This window comes from Melanotaenia boesemani, chromosome 19, assembly GCF_017639745.1.
Source record: "Melanotaenia boesemani isolate fMelBoe1 chromosome 19, fMelBoe1.pri, whole genome shotgun sequence".
In the NCBI taxonomy this organism is placed as follows: domain Eukaryota; kingdom Metazoa; phylum Chordata; class Actinopteri; order Atheriniformes; family Melanotaeniidae; genus Melanotaenia; species Melanotaenia boesemani.
This window is the reverse complement of record NC_055700.1, coordinates 28,889,620-28,907,605: the sequence shown is the minus strand read 5'-3', so window position 1 is coordinate 28,907,605 and position 17,986 is coordinate 28,889,620. Positions and strand designations below refer to the sequence as shown.

The 17,986-nt window shown below is 43.1% G+C and overlaps 1 protein-coding gene across 5 annotated transcripts; it reads right to left on the bottom strand.

The window, feature by feature from the left end:
* Nucleotides 1–75: 75 nt before the first annotated feature.
* Nucleotides 76–17,885, bottom strand: pkn3 (protein kinase N3). 5 transcript variants are annotated; one of them, XM_041969495.1, is made up of 22 exons: nucleotides 17,692–17,885; nucleotides 15,642–15,909; nucleotides 14,373–14,542; nucleotides 14,058–14,178; nucleotides 12,602–12,753; nucleotides 12,005–12,230; nucleotides 11,752–11,919; nucleotides 9,909–10,018; nucleotides 9,583–9,726; nucleotides 9,196–9,271; nucleotides 7,009–7,168; nucleotides 6,341–6,431; nucleotides 6,202–6,266; nucleotides 5,992–6,061; nucleotides 5,796–5,887; nucleotides 3,530–3,706; nucleotides 3,387–3,449; nucleotides 3,239–3,315; nucleotides 2,919–3,061; nucleotides 2,613–2,735; nucleotides 2,458–2,538; nucleotides 76–501 (listed from the first exon to the last, which is right to left on the bottom strand). In XM_041969495.1, exons 1-22 carry the CDS (start codon nucleotides 17,710–17,712, stop codon nucleotides 301–303), a joined length of 2,799 nt encoding a protein of 932 aa, XP_041825429.1. In that variant the 5' UTR covers nucleotides 17,713–17,885; the 3' UTR covers nucleotides 76–300. The 5 variants fall into 5 exon arrangements, with proteins under 5 accessions (XP_041825429.1, XP_041825430.1, XP_041825432.1 ...); XM_041969496.1 differs by having other exon boundaries at nucleotides 2,628–2,735; XM_041969498.1 differs by having other exon boundaries at nucleotides 6,202–6,248.
* Nucleotides 17,886–17,986: the final 101 nt, after the last annotated feature.

Here is a 17,986-nt window from a genome sequence, read left to right as displayed (position 1 = left end):
GTTACTTTTTTTTAACAGTAAATCATCTTTATGATATTTATAAAAAAATAATCTAAATATTGAAGAGTTGTAAACCACTTTATAAAGATTTAATAATTTACAGGTTATTTTACTGGACGGAGTACACATTATGTTCATAAAAAAACAGCCTTCCCACATTGTGGTGTACACTCAGGATCCTGATACATGATCTGGCAGATGTAAACAAGTCCCTACTAATAACAGAAGATAGAAAAGGTAGGACCAGTTCTGGACCAGAACCAGTTCCTGGACCGGGGCCAGTTCCTAGATGTCATCTGGTCAGCTGATGCAGGAGAAGTCGAAGTCGGTGAAGATGTCTTGCTGCTGGGCAGTGAGAGTGCACGGAGTTCTGGGGAGGGTGAGGACAGGCTTGAGACGTGTGAAATCCTCATCGAAGTTACTGACGTCCTGAGGAGCTCTAATGACCGGCAGGAAGGGGGGCTTTATCTTCTTGGCTAAGAGAGCCTCCCAGTCCATCCCCTGGTGAGACAATGAGACATCTGTCGTTATGACCAGGATAACCCTAACCAGTCCTCAACCAGTACCAGACAGCTACTTCCTGTCTTTGATAAATCGCTGATACCGAGTTCTGTGTTTGGAAACTAAGTTTTCGAACCAGCTGAACTGAAAATGGATATTTTCACTAAAACAACATAATCAGATTAAATTTAAGGACTTAGGTTGTCATAGCTGCTTGAACATCTGGGTCAAATTTAGAAAAAGTCCAAACCTAGATTCATACCAAACTTTGGAGCCATGGTCTGTCCTGAATCCTGAGGCAAACTTACACAATACAAAATATGAAAAATCAAAACAAAATTCAAATATATATTAAAAAAAAACCAACAAAAACCTGGACCCAACTTTTCCAGACTGTAAATTAGTTTAACATCATTATTCGTAACCATCTGGAACAAAAGCTGTCTGTGTTGATCTACAGCATGGATGTCAAACTCTGGTCCTCCAGGGCCACTGTCCTGCAGGTTTTAGATGTTTCCCTAACTTAAATTCATGGGTCATTATGAATAACTTGACAAGTTGTTGGATCAGCTTCATTTAAATCAGACGTGTTGGAGCAGGAAACATCTGAAACTGGCAGGATGAGGACCAGAGATTGACTTCTCTGATCCAGGTTTCCTTCAGATCGGTTGATGTCAGACTTCATATTCAGCACCATTAGACACTTTCACTCATAAAACTAGATGAGCAGCTGAAACTGTTCAACTTCTGAAAACAACACTCACAGGTCTGGATTGATGGTGGCGCTGTATCTAAGATCACTGTGTATGTCCTAAAAGATGTAACCCAAAATATTTCTGTGAATCAAGTCACAAATAGTCCAGTCTGGATATTTGTTATCAATTTTCTAAATGTGTAGATTCGTTATTTAACCTTTGACCTTTTCCTTGCAGCGCTGTTTATTTCTATGACTTTCAGTGTAACGGGAAGCTTTATTCTGGCTCCTGGCTCACTGCTGCCATGGCTTGGAGCTGGTCTGGGGTTCAGAACGGAGGGCTCAGACCTACTTAGAACTGGTTCTAAGGAGGGCTCAGACCTACTTAGAACTGGTTCTAGTTATCAACTAAAACATTTTTTCATGGCAACTATCATTTCACAGCTGTTTTTTTTGTTATGTTTCTCAACATTTTGAACAACATGCTTTGAGTTTCAGTCTTTACACGTGATGATGACAAGATGATGGTATGCTAACATGTTCGAAATAAACATTCATTCATCAGCTGCCATCATCCCTGAAGCCAGGATCACAGATTTAAGCTAACATCAGTTAGCTTTGATATGTCAAGCAGAAAACTGTCACACTTTGATTCTGTGAAAATGATTTCACTGAGTTAGCCCAGATAAGTTACTGACGAAATCTGCAGTTTGAACATTCTACAGCAGTGAGGTGCATTCTGGGAATAATCCAGGAGATGGCTACTGCTCAACAGCAAGATGGAGTTACATCTAAATGAACTTCAACATTTCTGATAGTTTTCTTTTTTGAAAGCTGAAAGTCAAACCTTTTTAAAACTTTTTTAACTCGACTAATGTGTTGGGTATCTACAGCAACGCAATACGTATGTACAGAGCCGTCTGGATCAGAAGACATGTAGGACTAGTTCAATTTTTAACGATGTCTTTGGTCTGGACAAAACTTGATAGTCACATAGGAATAAACTCAGCCATGTGTCCAAACTGGATCCCATTTAGGAGGAATCATATCTAAAAGCTTAAGCTGTGGACATTTCATATAAATAACTTTATTATAAAATTTGTTTGTCATTTTTTCTAAAGATATTTATAACCGTTTTTCTGAAACTCAACGAATCTGTCCAGGACACTCTGGATGACAAACAGTATGGCATGTCTAATGTCTAGAACTGATATTTCTATTCTTCACATATAAATGGGTGTGTGTGCAGTGTTTAACTTTACCTGAAAAAATGTGTGACGTTTTACATCGGAGGCGTCCTCCTCTCCTGATCCCAGTCTGAGATCAGGATTTTTCTGCAGAAGCTGAGACATGATTAGAGCAGTGATCAGATTTTTTGTCAAGCAGATGCAGTTGGGTGAAAACTCAATTACTCCACCTGACTGAGGACAACCTTATGAATGAGGGACACAGACTCTGGAGAGAGGAAGCGAGGGTAACGCACTTCATCATTAACAATGCTGTCAAACACCTCCTCTTCATCATCGCCTGGGAAAGGAGACTAACAAACAGCACAGAACAAAAATGTTTAGCAGATTTAGCTTCCATTTATGGTGAAGAATTTAGACATTTGATCTATGTTGATGTTTCTACTGGTAGAGGACAGAAGCGCTCCAGTCTCCTGGAGGCTGTTTGGAAAGGAAGCAGCAGCTTTGACCTTCATCTTTATTTGGCATCTACTGACCTCCCCCACCATCATCTCATAGATGAGGACACCCAGTCCCCACCAGTCCACACTGCGAGTGTAGTTGTTGTCCGTCAGCACCTCTGGAGCCAAAAATTCAGGTGTGCCACAGAAAGTTGAGGTGCGATCCCCGTGGCCCATTCCTACAGAGGTTTACACAGAAAAGACATGACCAAAAGAAGTTTTGATTTATGGGCCTTTGTGGAAGAAAAATTGGTGATGACGCTGTGTGATTCAGGGAGAATAAAGAGTTAATAAAATAATTAAATTATGAATCAGAAAGTCTGGTTTTTAAACAAATGAAAAGTGAATTTTCCAACCTTCTTTGCACAAGCCGAAATCTGCTATTCTGACAAATCCATCTGCATCCATCAACAGGTTATCCAGTTTAAGATCCCTGCAGACACAGACGGAGATGATATCCCTTGTTCTCCCAGCAGGTAAGGAAACACCTGGAGAACAACTCACCTGTAAACTATTTTGTTCTGGTGGAGAAACTCCAGACCCAGCAGCACACACGATGAATAAAACCTTAAACCCAAGAGAAAAGAAAAAACATTCATGAATGGTCGCTCTGCTACAGTAATACACAGATCAAGATGTCTGCTCACCAGGTTTGTTTCTCACTGAAGATGCTGGTGTGGATGTGTTTCATGAGGTCTCCTCCTGGAGAGTATGCCATCACAAAGCAGACGTGGTCTGAAGTCTGAAAGCAACCATGCAGGTTCACCAGGAAAGGATGTCGAGATGAATTGATCACTTCAAATATCCGTCTTTCACACATGAGGCTGAAAACGAATACACATACATTTCTAGAGATTTCATCCATCCATTCATTCATTTTCTGCCGTTTATCCGGGCTCAGGTCGCAGGAAAGAGGGAAACCCAGACTTCCCTCTCCCCGGCCACATTCACCAGCTCATCCGTGGGGATCCCCCGTGGGAGAAATGCCACCCTGTGGAGAAAACTCATTTTGGCCGCTTGTATTCGCGATCTTGTTCTTTCTGTCACTACCCACAGCTTGTGACTATAGGTGAGGGTAGGAACGTAGATCGGCTGGTAAACTGAGAGCTTTGCCTTTTGGCTCAGCTCCTTCTTCACCACGACAGACTGATGCAGAGTCCGCATCACTGCAGACGCCGTACCATCCCTCACTCTTGAACAAGACCCCAAGATACGTGAACTCCTCCACTTGGGGCAGGACCTCATTCCCGACCCGGAGAAGGCATTCCACCTTTTTCCGGCTGAGGACCATAGTCTTGGATTTGGAGGTGCTGATTCTCATCCCAGCTGCTTCACACTCCGCTGCGAATCTCTCCCGAGAGCTGAAAATCGCAGCCCGATGAAGCCAACAGAACCACATCATCCGCAAAGAACAGAGACCCAATCCTGAGGCCACCGAACCGGATCCCCTCGACACCTCGGCTGTGCCTAGAAATTCTGTCCATAAAAGTTATGAACAGAATCAGTGACAAAGAGTCCAACCCTCACCGGAAATTATTCTGATTTACTGCCGGCGATGTGGCCCAAGCTCTGACACTGGTTGTACAGGGACCGGACAGCTCATACAAGGGGGTCTGGCAATCCATACTCCCAGAGTACCCCCCACAAGAGTCCCCGGGGGACACGGTCGAACGCTTTCTCCAAGCCCACAAAGCACATGTAGAGCAAACTCCCATACCCCCTCCAAGACCCTGAAGAGGGTGTAGAGCTGGTCCACTGTTCCACGACTGGGACGAAAACCACACTGCTCCTCCTCAATCCGAGGTTCGACTTTCCGATGGACCCTCCTCTCCAGCACCCCTGAATAGACCTTACCGGGGAGGCTGAGGAGTGTGATCCCCCTGTAGTTGGAGCACACCCTCCGGTCCCCCTTTTTGAAGAGGGAGACCATCACCCCAGTCTGCCAGTCCAGGGGAACTGTCCCCTGTGTCCTCGCGATGCTGCAGAGGCTTGTCAGCCAAGACAGCTCTACAGCATCCAGAGCCTTAAGGAACTCTGGGCGGACCTCCTTCACCTCCGGGGCCCTGCCACAGAGGAGCTTTTTAATCACCTCAGCAAACTCAGCCCCAGAGATGGGAGAGCCAACACCAGGGACCCCAGACTCTGCTTCCTCATCGGAAGACATGTTGGTGGGATTGAGAAGGTCTTTGAAGTATCCCTCCACCGCCTCACAACGTCTCGAGTCAAGGTCAGCAGGCCCCCATCCCCACTGTACACAGTGTTGATGGAGCACTGCTTTCCCCTCCTGAGCCGCCGGATGGTGGACCAGAATCGCCTCAAAGCCGTCCGGACGTCATTCTCCATGGCCTCTCCAAACTCCTCCCGCGGTTGGGCCCTGGCCACCAAGCGCTTGCCTCCGTGCCCCATCTCCAGGCCTGGCTCCAGGGGGGAGCCCCGGTGACCCACGTCCAGGCAAGGTAAACCTGGGTTCATGGTTTATCGTCATCATAGGGGTTCTTTAAGCCGCGCTTTGTCTGGTCCCTCCCCTAGACACCCGTTTGCCATGGGTGATCCTACCAGGGGCATAAAGCCCCCGATAACATAAGCCACTAGGGTCATCAGGACATACAAACTCCTCCATCACTGTAAGCTCAGGGAGGAGTTAGTCAGAGATTTCTAACTAACATTTTAAACCATCTTTACCGTTGATACAAGAAACCGTCCTTTAAAGTTGAGGTTTAGCCACATGACAGAAATTCCTTCAGTAACAAAATGCTGTGAAACGACGCCATGAAGCTCACAACTGAAACTAAAAAGGAATAAATGACGAAGCTTGAGTCATAAATTGGTGTGTTTGATCAAATATTTCTAAAAGTGCTTCTGCTGAACATGGAGATATTGTTCGATCATGTGTGTAAAACAGTTTTGTATCACCTGTCAACTTCATCACGCATCACGATGTCACCTTTCTTCAGAGCCTTGATGGCGTACAGTTTTCCTGACTTCTTGTACTCAGCCAGCAGCACCTCGGAGCAGAAACAAGGAACAGGAAGTGGGAATGATGAGCGATCGGCCTGCTGTCTGAAACGTTAAGAGATTTCCTGTTTCTGATCAGAATTCTCTTCTTTACCTTTCCAAAGTGACCTCGTCCAAGGACTGAAATGCACTGGAAATCTTCCATCTGAAGTCCTTCCCCTTTCCTACATGGGAATACAGATGTTACTAAAATTATTCCAGATTCACATTCCTCATTCCCAGAATTCATCACCTGTTCACAAGTTACAGTCATCCAAACAACTGGAAATTAAGAAAACAACCATAATGATAGACTAGTACTTACTGAGGAGGGGGGACGGCCGAAGGTTGTCTTCTGAACTTTAGGCTCTTCTTTTCAGCCGAAGAATATTTTTTAAATTCAGACAAACAACAAGTAAACAAACACTCTTCATCTCAATCATTTTCACTGATAAAGTTCTTACAGAGAGCGAGTCTTTCATGTCCTTTCCGGTTGGATGCAGTGAGCTGATGGGTGATTCTTCAACATAATCCAACCTCATCACAGGAGAGTGTCTGGCAAATAAAAACAAAAACAAAACATACTTAGTCTTTTTAAATTCATTTTTCTTCTGATAAACTTTGATGATGCTTTAATTTCTCCTAATGCATGTCAGTTCTTTGTTTCCACAGTTGTAAAAACATTTCAGTTTATCCGTCTGACAAGCCTTTATTTTCTCTGAACAAACTGGAAATGATGAAAACGGAGAAAAGGTGTTTTGTTTGTTTATTTGGGGCTAGTTTCAGCAGATCCACAATGAATGGCCTAAACTGAGTTTCCAGTTTACTTCTGGTCTCCACTGCAGCTGACTCATGTTTTGGTTTGTTTTTCCAGCAACTCTGAACAGGATATATAAACAGTAAAAAAAAATTCATGGACTTACTGATTTTAGGAAAACAATAAAGCATGGAGTTTCAACTAATATTGCCTAATAAGATGTTACTCTGACCAGCCTTAAATGCTGCTTATCTCGAGTGTACCACCCATAAAAGCTCATGAAATACATTAACAGCTCACTTTTTTACCTGTTCTTTAACATATTTAAAATAAGTAAAGAGATGTTTCTGTGTCACAGCGGCACCAGAACCCTACCGTCCTGTACCGGTCGGTGGTGATGTAGGACCAGGGTTTGGACCTGTTAACGGGGGGCTGATGGGCTCCAGAGAGCTGCAGGGAGGCAAAAAGCTCATCATCAAACGGCCCCAAGTGGCGAAGTTCATGTTCATCTGGGAGGCACGAAGGAAGTTCTTCCCTGTGAGCAGAAATCAGGAAAGCGAGAAAGAGAGGGTTAAAAAAAAAAAAAAGATGAAAAAGAAAAGCTGAACAAAGCGTCTGCAGTGAAATCTGGCAAAGATTCAAAGTCTTTGTAGCAGAAAAAACATTTTAAGAAAGTAAAAATAAACAGTTTGTGTAGAAAATCTCAAGTCATCATTCAAAAATTATGGAGCAGTAAAAAAATTTACTGTGCTTCTAATTTTTTGTCCTTTACGTTACCAAGTGAGATAAAAATCTCGTTTACCAGGAGTCCTGCTGAAGATGGCTGCTAAAAAGGGTTTACATGAAGACGAAATCTCATCACAATAACAACACAGAGTTGCATCAACTAAATCCAGTCAGAAAACTTTCTGCCTTTCTTCCACCCGGTCCCTCCTCTGCAGGATGTTCTGGAGTCCTGTCAGGTCTGAGAGCTTCTCAGGAACATTTACAGACTTATCCTGGTTGGATGAGACCAAGGAAAGTAGTCTGCTAAACAGATTTAATTTTTCTTCCAGTTCAGAGATGACAGACCTGAAGATACTGCTGGTTTCTTACACTTACAGCGGGATATGAAAGAAAGAGTAAAAGACAACTACGATGAACATCCATGAGAGGAAAATGGAAAGAGTTCTGGAGTCACTTCTGTTCCTGGGAAGACTTGGAACATCTTCTCTGAGAGGAAGTCTGTCATGTGGAGAGTGGACACCTCTGTGGACATGTCCTGGTCTCAGTGGACATGTTTCAGCTGCTCTAGAGTAAGAAAAAGAAATCCAACCAAAAACAAATATTTGTTCTTGAACGTCCTGCATTCAAGAACCAAAGACAGAGAACCAAAGACGGAGAACCAAAGACAGACAACCAAAGACGAAGAACCAAAGACGAAGAACCAAAGACGAAGAACCAAAAACGAAGAACCAAAGATGAAGAACCAAAGATGAAGAACCAAAGACGGAGAACCAAAGACGAAGAACCAAAGACGAAGAACCAAAAACGAAGAACCAAAGATGAAGAACCAGAGATGAAGAACCAAAGACGAAGAACCAAAGACGAAGAACCAAAGATGAAGAACCAAAGATTCGGCAGATGACGTTGATTCAGTGCTGAATGAGACTGGATCAGTGTGTCAGTGAAAACTAAAACTTACATTGTTTTCAGTGCTGTTCACGAACAAGTAAAAAAAAACGCGTTCATTGAACGTTTGTTTTTCTGTGAAGGAAACGTGTTTGCAAATAAAGAACTTCAACGTGAACTTGTTTAAATGATGCGAGGGTCCTGCAGCACGTTGCTGGAGCTGCAGCACAGCGAGCCAGCAACGCTCGGTGGCAGCGCCGACGCAGACGAGCTACAGCAGACCATGCGTGCATGCGCAGTCTGCTTATGATGTTTACACAATATTACACACCATCTGAAATCTAACACTTCTGTGCAAATGACATAAAAACAAGTCAGAGCTTCAGCAGCTTCTCATTAGAAGACATGTGGAGTGAAGCATCTGTCCACTGTGAGAAGATACTTATCAACTTTGAAGCATTTTTTTCTTGCTTTAATATTTAGGAAGCTGAAAATAGCTGTTTGACAAAAATACCTTCTGTTACACTGACAAAGGTTATTCAGACAAAACAAATTAAAAAGAATTTATTTCCACTGTCCACACATTTGTTCTTTGTGTGATTTGATTTCATTGCAAGACATCTTTTCTTTCTCACTTCTAACCTAAAACATTTAAATGAACTGAACTGTGTGCTAGTTCATGAGCATGAACTTACACAACGCTGTTTGTTTTCGATGATTAAAACAAATAAACTAGTTACAGATTTAAGATTAAAATAAAAATACCCAATAATTCTGATTGTGGGCTCAGAATTTTCTTAAGCCAATGATTATTGATAAAACTAAAAATGAAGAAAAGCCGTTGCTTTGTCTTTTTTCATTGTCTGAAAACAGTCAGAGCAGATTCTTTTTTTTTTATTTTAGGGTTAGAAAAAAAAGTCAGCTGATTAAATGGAGGATAAATATTGTCACCTTTCTCTTTGGGGAAAATCCTTCTCTGCCTCTGGAGTTTGGAGCGGTGTTCAATGATGGGATTGATGAACGTCACCTAGAAAACAACCGAGGAGCTTCATGACTCAGATGTACGACAGATGTTAGTCTAGAAAGACTAGTTCTAGTTTTCTGTCTTAACAGAAGGTTTCAAGTAGTTTCCTCATTTACACTAAAAAAAATATTTAAGTTCACAGACATGTTGGGATTATAAATCTGTTGGAAAAACACTCCACTTCAATGCCAAAACATCCATCCATCCATCCATCCATCCACCCATCCACCTATCCATCCACCCATCAATCGTCCCTATTTTCTTCCTACATTGATTTCAAACTGTTTGATGGAGAAGTAAAAACTAGGAAGAACCTCGATGAAGAGGATTCCTTGAGGTTCCAGCTGGAGACACATCCCATGTCGGCGGTTATCCAGGAAGTCCTCCAGCCGTAGGAACTTCACCCCACTTAACGCTCTCCAGTCTCTCCAGTAGACGGAAACTTCCAGCTCCCTGGACTGATGACACACATTACAAATATTTGTTTTTTAACACGTCTGGATCATCACATTCAGAACAGTTAACGTAATATTTTTAGTTAGAATCGAGGCATGAACGTTTTACTGAGTCTGGCTGGTCTGACTAGTTATGTTCAACACATCTCCTACAGCTGTGATGTTTTCTAAGGCTAACCACAGACCCGTTCCAGTTCGACGCTGAAGCTCTGACCCCAGGCTTCTTTGCCCTGCTGTCTCCAGTGAGTTTGTCCCATGATCTTGTTGTCCACCTTCAGCACAGCACTTATCTCAGCTGAAACACAGAAGACAGAAACTAACAGTCAGGAAACACTTAAAAAATATCTTCTTGGACATTTTCAGGCCACTCAAACCTGTCAAAAAAGACCTGAATATAAAAGGAGTCATGCAGCTTTCTGAAGCTTTTTTTCTTCTTTGCTTTACTTAAATCAGTTTGTTTGGTTTTAATGGACTCATCATAAATTCTGTAGGAGCATCTACAGTTCGACTCTTCCTCTCTTCACCATCAGATCCTAAACTATAAAAACACAAAAAAGGGAACAATGAAATCTGATGATGCTCATGGAGGAGCTGACTCCTAATCACCGTGATAGTCACTGGCATGTCCCCCTGGGGTGGTGGTACCCCTCTTCCAGTAGGGCAGTGGTTCCCAAACTGGGGGAGTCAGAGTTACTACGGGGGGCAGCAAGGCCAAAAAAATGTATAGTTTTTTCACTGCAGGCTAAACATGTACAAATTTGTGTAAGTATCAATGGGCAAACGGTGATGAATCGACAGAGATTTCTATTACCAAAAAAAAACAAAAAAAAAAAGACAACAAAATATGATGAGGCATATCTCGCCCCAGGCTTGACCAAGTAATGGTCAAGTAATGGTAATAATCAATGGTGGGTACCGAAGAGAGACCACGGTATGTTCTATGTCTCAAAATAGCAGCATCTGACAGTGTGAAGCCAAACAAGTGACAACACCACGGGGGGATGTCTCATCCTGGACACAAAGAAAAGCCTGATTACTTTAGAGATAAACTGCTCAGCTGTCATCGAAAATCAACTCACCTGAAGTAGATTGTTTCCTGATTTAAAACTCACACTGTAGAGGAGGAATTGAAAATTCCTTCTGCCACTGACGTGGTTTTAACTATCGCTTACGAAGTAGCAGCCAATAAACTAAACACTGTTTTGAGGCACATTTCTTTGTAAGCATCGGGGTGCATGTAGCAGTGGAATCGGGGGGGCTTGACATTATTGTGGTTGATAAAAAGGGAGTCCTGCAGAAAAAGTTTGGTAACCACTGTAACCTCAGCCTCCCCATTAAGGTCTATTCAGTGGTCCTTGAGAGGAGGGTCTTTGAGACAGTTGAACCTAGGGTTGTTTTCTCCCCAGCTCTGGAATGGTCCCTGTATCACCAGTCTCAGAGTTAAGTCAGATTCGTTTCCAGGGAGGCTTGGACTCCTCCAAAGCTGCCCTTTGTCACAGATTCTGTTCATACTGGACAAAATTTCTAGGTGCAACCGAGGATCGGGTCTCTGCTTTCTGCAGATGATGTGGTTCTGTTGGCTTCATCGGGCCGTGATCTTCAGCTCGTGCTGGAGCGAGTCACAGCTGAGTGTGAAGTGGTTAGGATGAGAATCAGCACCTCCAAATCCGAGACCATGGTCCTCAGCATGAAAAGATGGAATGTTTTCTCCCAAGAGGAGTTGAAGTAGCTCTGGGTCTTGGTCACTACTGACGGAAAGATTAACTGTAAGATTGACAGGTGGATCAGTGCAGCGTCTGCAGGGATGTGGACTCTGAATTGGTCTGACATCACCTTACTCTGTGTCTGCTGCTGGATCCAGTCTGTGATCCACTGTAACACCAGACAGGATGAACAGGTACTCTCTAGAGCAGCTTATAATTATCTATCCATTATTTCCAGTGAATTATCAGAGTTGTTTCCTTTTGTATCTGTGTTGTACTCAGGATTTATTTGCAGATAAAAAACCTGATGTGAAGCTGAACTCACAGGACAGATCATCAGACTTGCTCATCTTGCTACTGCCGCTCCGTACTGCAGATCTCACTTTCAGGGACTTCCCATCGGACAAGTTCCCAGAGACGCTGGTCACACGACTGCGACCTGGAACAGTCTCCAGCAGATCCTGGCAGCCCATCAGACACACCTCCAGCCGACCTGAGGATGAGCATCCTGAGTTGCAGATTAAACCAGAGAAAACAATCATCTAAATGAAAGTCTTATCAAAAATCAAATCAGCAACCTGTGAGACTGCTTGGTCTAAAGAAAGAGGAGGATGAGGATGGGGAAGATGACGGCGTGTTGGATTGTTTCTTCGGAGTGCCACAGGAGGGTGTGATTCCTGACACCAACATGTCTTTAACTATATTTTGTGAAGGATGGTCCTGAGGAAGCTCACTGAGACGTCTCTCCAGAGACAGACGCAACAAATCTACCTTCTGAGACGACTCCTGCATCCGGGCCTGGGCCTGGAAGAAAAAACAGAACTCTTCAGGAACACACACCTGCTCCAAATCTAATGCCAACACCACGCCATTGATGAACCAGGTTTCATCCATCTGTTAATGAAATATTAACAGGTGAGTGAAGCTGTATTAGAAACTGTCAGACTGGCCTGCTCCCAGATGTTTTATAGAAAGCTCCAAATGAAAGGAAGATAACCTTGATTGAAGGTATATTAACTCAGTACTGTTGGAGCAATGGAAGTTAAAAGAATAAATGTCTAAATTCAAAAACTGGTAAAGCACAACTTTATCATCACATCAGAAACTGGCATCAGTTCTCTGATGTTTTCAGAAGTTCATGCTGCATGCTGCATGTTCAGCATGTTAACACCCACCTCAGCCAGAACATAGCGGTCCTGGATCCGACTCTCACTCAGCTGCCTCACCACGTTTTTGGCTCCCTCTGCTACAGCTGATTCAATCTTCATGCGGTGCAGGAGTTCGGCTACACGAAGCTCAAGTGGATTGATGATCTCCACAGGGTGACCTGAGGGCAGAGGGCATGGGTCATATTGGCCACCAGACCAGAGAATACATCCGTGTAGAGATCTGAACCGTAGCCTTTACAGATATACACTGGGAAATTTAGTGGTTCAGTCATCTACTTCACATATGATTTACATTTAGAAAAGGCTTCCTTTTGATTGTATGACTGGAGCCAGAGGTTGGCCCACATTGCCAGTTGGACTCCTCCAAGGCTGCCCTTTGTCACAGATCTTGTTTATAACTTTTATGCACAGAATTTAGGATCAGTCGAGGTGTTGAGGGGATCCGGTTTGGTGGCCTCAGGACCGGGTCTCTGCTTTTTGCAGATGATGTGGTTCTGTTGGCTTCATTGGGCCGTCGCCAACTCAAAACTTTCTCAAAACTCTTGACCACTAATGAGAGAAGGATGGAGCTGGAGATGGACAGGTGTATTGGTGCGGCGTCTGCAGTTTTATGGACTCTGTATCGGTCTGTTGTGGTGAAGAAGGAGCTGAACTGAAAGGAGAACCTCCAGATTTACCAGTTGATCTATGTTCCTACGTATAGGAGACTCGGGGAAAACCCAGGAGACGCTGGAGGGATTACATCTCTCAGCTGGCCCGGGTACATCTTGGGATTCCTCTGAAGGGGCTGGAAGAGGTGCCCAGGGAGAGGGAAGACTGGGTTTCCCTGTTCAGGCTGCTGCCTTCACAACCCAACCCCCGATAAACGGTTGGGAATGTATGCCGGCTGCCAAAATTCTTCCTGTCTGAGTGGATCCAGTGGCCTCAGGTGCAGCGATGGCTGCACTACAGATGACTACTTTAACTTCTACGGTCCTTTGAGGGCACAAATTATTCCAAACGGAGCTCTAGCTCCTATCAAACAAAGCCAGTACTGAAGTTTTAAAGCTGCACACACTGAATTGTTTGTCCATTCAGAGGCACCGTAGTAAAAATACGGCAGCTGCCATGTATGTGAACCCACGGCAAGTGGAAACAAATGGCTCATTCTAAGAGAATAAAAAATAAGCTTATAATTTTAGTAAAAGTGAATAGATAACAATAGAATAGATTATAGTTTTGTCTTTGATTTTGTTACACACTGCATCAGATGATTAAAACAACTTTATGCTCATAATGAAGTTTTTCTTTCCACCATATGAGAAGTGACGATGATGAAGACAACTCAGAGGCACACAGGACGAGGCTTAACAGCAAAACTAATAATTAGAATTTCTTCTGACTGACCACGGTAAATTCTGTCTGATAAAGGAAAGATGAAGAGTAAACAAAGAATGTATGTTTGAGGTTCTGCAGGATTTACCAGGTTTTCCATCCCGCCCATCTCTGGCTTGACTAACTTTAATAATCTGCATACGCAGCAGCTCGATCTTGGTGCGGCTGTCCTGTAACATCTGCTGAGCAGTGGAAAGCATCTTCCTGTCCTGGAAAACAACATGGACAACTGAAGACCCGCTGGCCTGATTACCTTCTTACAACAAAGTTAGAAAAACAACTTCATGGATCCTACCATATAATATGTTCAAATATAAACAGAGGCAGATATAAACTACAGCTACAGATCAAGTAGTTTGTCCATCAGTGTTTGTCCAGGGATTGAGACTGATGTGTTGTGTACCTTGGAGGAGCTGTTGGTGTACATCTGAATCATATTCTCGGCTCCTTGTTTGACTTTAGTCTCCATTGCAAGTTGTTTTTTAAGGGTTTTGACTCGACTGGCCAGCGGTGACGTGATCTCCTCCCACTGACATGATTCTATTAACTGGTCATCATCATCCTTCAAGCAACCTGAAGAAAAATGAGGACATAAAACAAACTGATCTTAACCTCTTGGATGTTGTTTTCTCATCTTTTCAGGTTTAAATTATTAACAGAACCAAGAATGTTTGGAAAGGGTAAAATACTGAATGAGAAAGCAACTACTGCTGTTTTTTCTTTTTAATGATATAGAGGAAGAATGGTGGTGCATCAAAGAACAATTAGGATCTACTAATAGGCCATCTCCTAATATGATGGAAGACCTCACTAAACCATCCAACCGGTAGTAGCGTCGGGCGGTGAGTTCAACGGGCAGAGACTTAACCAACCCAAGCCGATGACCCGCGCTTACTGGAAATTCCTCCTTCATGGGAAATAATTCAAACTGGATATTTTCTATTAGTACCTACTAATCGGCGAACTACTAGCACCTGGAAACTGATCGAAATTATCAAAGATTTTCATTTTCAAAACACAGACAAATGCCCTGCTGGACTGTTTCTAACTGTTTACTGGTTTCCAGTTCCAGCCTTCTGGCTCAAAAAAATTTATTTGTCACTATTAATCAAGTGAATTCAAAGGTTAGAGAAATAAGACCCAGATTTAATCACTAAAATCATCCTCTAAAAACAGATAAATCAGCTGAAGACATGATTTCATCTGTAGTTTATAAAATCTTGACCTTGTTACAAAGGAGAGGCTGAAGGTACCTGCCCCAAGGTGGTCGACAGAGACGGAGGGATTCGTTTTCCCAACATTTTAATAATAATGCAGGAAAATAGGAAAGACGCCATCTTAGAGTTCATATAGAACTAATTTCTGTGTGAACTTTTCTCATTTAAGTTAATATACCTGGATAAAAAGGGGCATCATTTTTCAGTTCCTTATGTTCTGTGGAAAAGTTATTTACCTTTTTATGCTGTCTTCAGAAAGTCATCAGTAGATGATCTAACTGGCTAAACTAAGACAACGCTGAGCTGTTAAGGTCAAGATGATCTAAACTGGACAATCCATCAGGTTCTCTTTCCTTTTTCATTTAAATACTTTCTTTGTAGAAACTCCCTGAAGTAAGGGGAGGGTGTTGGAAAATGCCATTTGAACAGCTAAACAGCGTTGAAGCGTACAGTACCATCTTTCTCTGTAGCCATAGCCCTGGCATTCAGCTCCTGCAGCTCCCAGTGCAGCTTCTCCAGCTTCCGGCTCGATGCCTTCAGTTGGCCCTCAACATCGGCTGCACTCTTGCGGCTGGTAACGGCCCTCCTCAGCCTCTCGGCTGCCTCCTTGATCTTCAACTCACGCTGGATCTCCTGTCGGACCGACGTCCGGGCATCCTCCAAACGCTGCTGAAAGTCTGGGTCCAGAATATCCCATTCATCCAGACGCTGCAGGTTCCCACTCTGAAGGACACGACAGCAGCATTCTTTATATTTTACAATATGCTGGAGTTTTCTTTTCTTTAATCACACTGATACTGCTCTCTGTAGGGGATAGCCATCTTAACCATGTCCTGGACATGATTAGTTTTAATTACAAACAAATCTGGGGCATCGTTCTAATATCACAAATAGTTAGAATGATGGGAGACAGCTATTTAAAAAAAAAAAGTCAAATTAAAAAGGGGGACCTTTTACATATGAGCAGCTGTAACATGAGAAATCAGTATGAATTATGGCCCTCCCACACATCAATTATATTATCCACAAAGACACCAACACATATAATCTGTTTAAACACTGAAAACACAAGTTGTGTCAACTAGTTTATTCACCCAAAAACCTGAAAAATGTCCATGTCATTTAAGCTCAGCAAAGTGCTTAATTTAGGTGACGGAGCTATCCAAGACCGACCCACCAAAGCTTCCAGTTGGACAACAGTTCTAAAAAACACCACGTTATTTCAGCGTAATCCTGCAGCCACCTGACCTTGAGCTGCACCAAAGATCAGTAAGATTTTCTCAGGTTTGGGAAATTTATGCATTTACAATTCATTTCACATGAATTTCTCACAGTTAGAGGTTTTCTGATAGAATTAATCTGTTTTCTGTCCCCTGAACAGTAAATAAGTGCAATGAGGGAGGCCGAGGACTAGTGAGCATCAGAGCCATTATCCAAGATGAAACATCCGAGCTCCATGAATACATCAGGGATCAGGGATGAAGTGAATGCATCAGGAAGTGAAACTGGAGGAGAATGAAGTGGCGGAACCATCATGGGAAGATAAGCCCAGCATGGGATGTACCACCGACAGATAGTTGGATATGAACAAGTCCTACCAGTGGCTAGAGAGGGCTGGACTGAAGATCACAGAGGTGCTAATCATGGCAGCACAGGAGCAAGCCTTGGGAACCAGGATAATTGAAGCCCAGATCCACCACTGAACAAGGCCCCTGAAACAATCCAGCACCTCACAGCAGGGTGCAAGATACTGGCAAGCAAAAATCCATGGAACACCAAAACCAAATAGCCGGCGTGGGGTGCAGAAAAATCTGAGAGTAACATGGACTGGAGACCCCTGGGTCACGATGGACAACACCTCCCAAGGTGGTGGAGAATGAGAGGGCTAAGATCCTGTGTGACTTCCAGATACAGGCCAAAAAACATGGTGGTGGCCAACCAACCAGACATTGTGATCATGGATAAGCAGCAGAGGAAAGCTATTGTTATCAACATACCAATCACCTAAACCAACTAACTAAACCAAACAGTCAACTAGCAAATAGACTTAACCATCAACCCAAAAAATAAAAACAAAAAACAAACAAAAGAAAAAAAGAAACAAACAAACAAAAAACAAAACAGCCAACCAAAGAACCGACTAAACCAACCAAAGAAAGGGGGAAAAACCCAACCACTCAACTAATAAACGAATCAGCCAGCCAACAAATTAATTTAACCAACTAACTGAAACCAGTAACTAATAACTTTTAAACCTTGAAGGGTTAAAACATGTTCCACTGATCCTTGTTAGTTACTAATAATAACAACCAGAATAACCAGTTATCTTTAACTAATATGAGAGAGTAAGACGCGATGTTTGGAGGAGAAGCAGACCAGATCAACCGGAACTTCCAGTCTTGACTCGGTCTCAGAGCAACTGCAAGGGACTGAATGAGACGCTGACCGTAAACGTCTCATCTAAAATCTTCTTAGAGAAACCACACAAACAATCTTTTTTTTTACCTGCTGGGTTAAACCAGACATCCTCGTAGCTGTCCGCTGTCAGTGCAGAACCGAGCCAAGGATCGGCTTCGGACGCAGATGAGCCGCTCCAGGGAAATGACACCGCTAAATGAAGTTCAAGTCAACGAACATCAGAACCAGAAATCCAGCTGAGGTTCTAGTCTTCCTGCACGGTGTGTTCGCTGAACCAGACCTGACCGAAGTTTGAATCAAGTTCAGGTCAGGACTGGACGTAAGATGACGCCAGGAGGTGGTGATTGGCTGGTCATAATGAAACAAACATTGTAGCAACCAA

Bases quoted from the DNA above. Each gene is read 5' to 3' on its own strand.
- pkn3 (XM_041969495.1), bottom strand. From the start codon at position 17,712: ATGTCTGGTTTAACCCAGCAG. The intron at 12,231-12,601 runs GTGGGTGTTAAC...TTTTTCTTCCAG, and splicing joins ACCGCTATGTTCTGGCTGAG to GCCCAGGCCCGGATGCAGGA. The intron at 2,539-2,612 runs GTGGAGTAATTG...ATCATGTCTCAG, and splicing joins ATAAGGTTGTCCTCAGTCAG to CTTCTGCAGAAAAATCCTGA.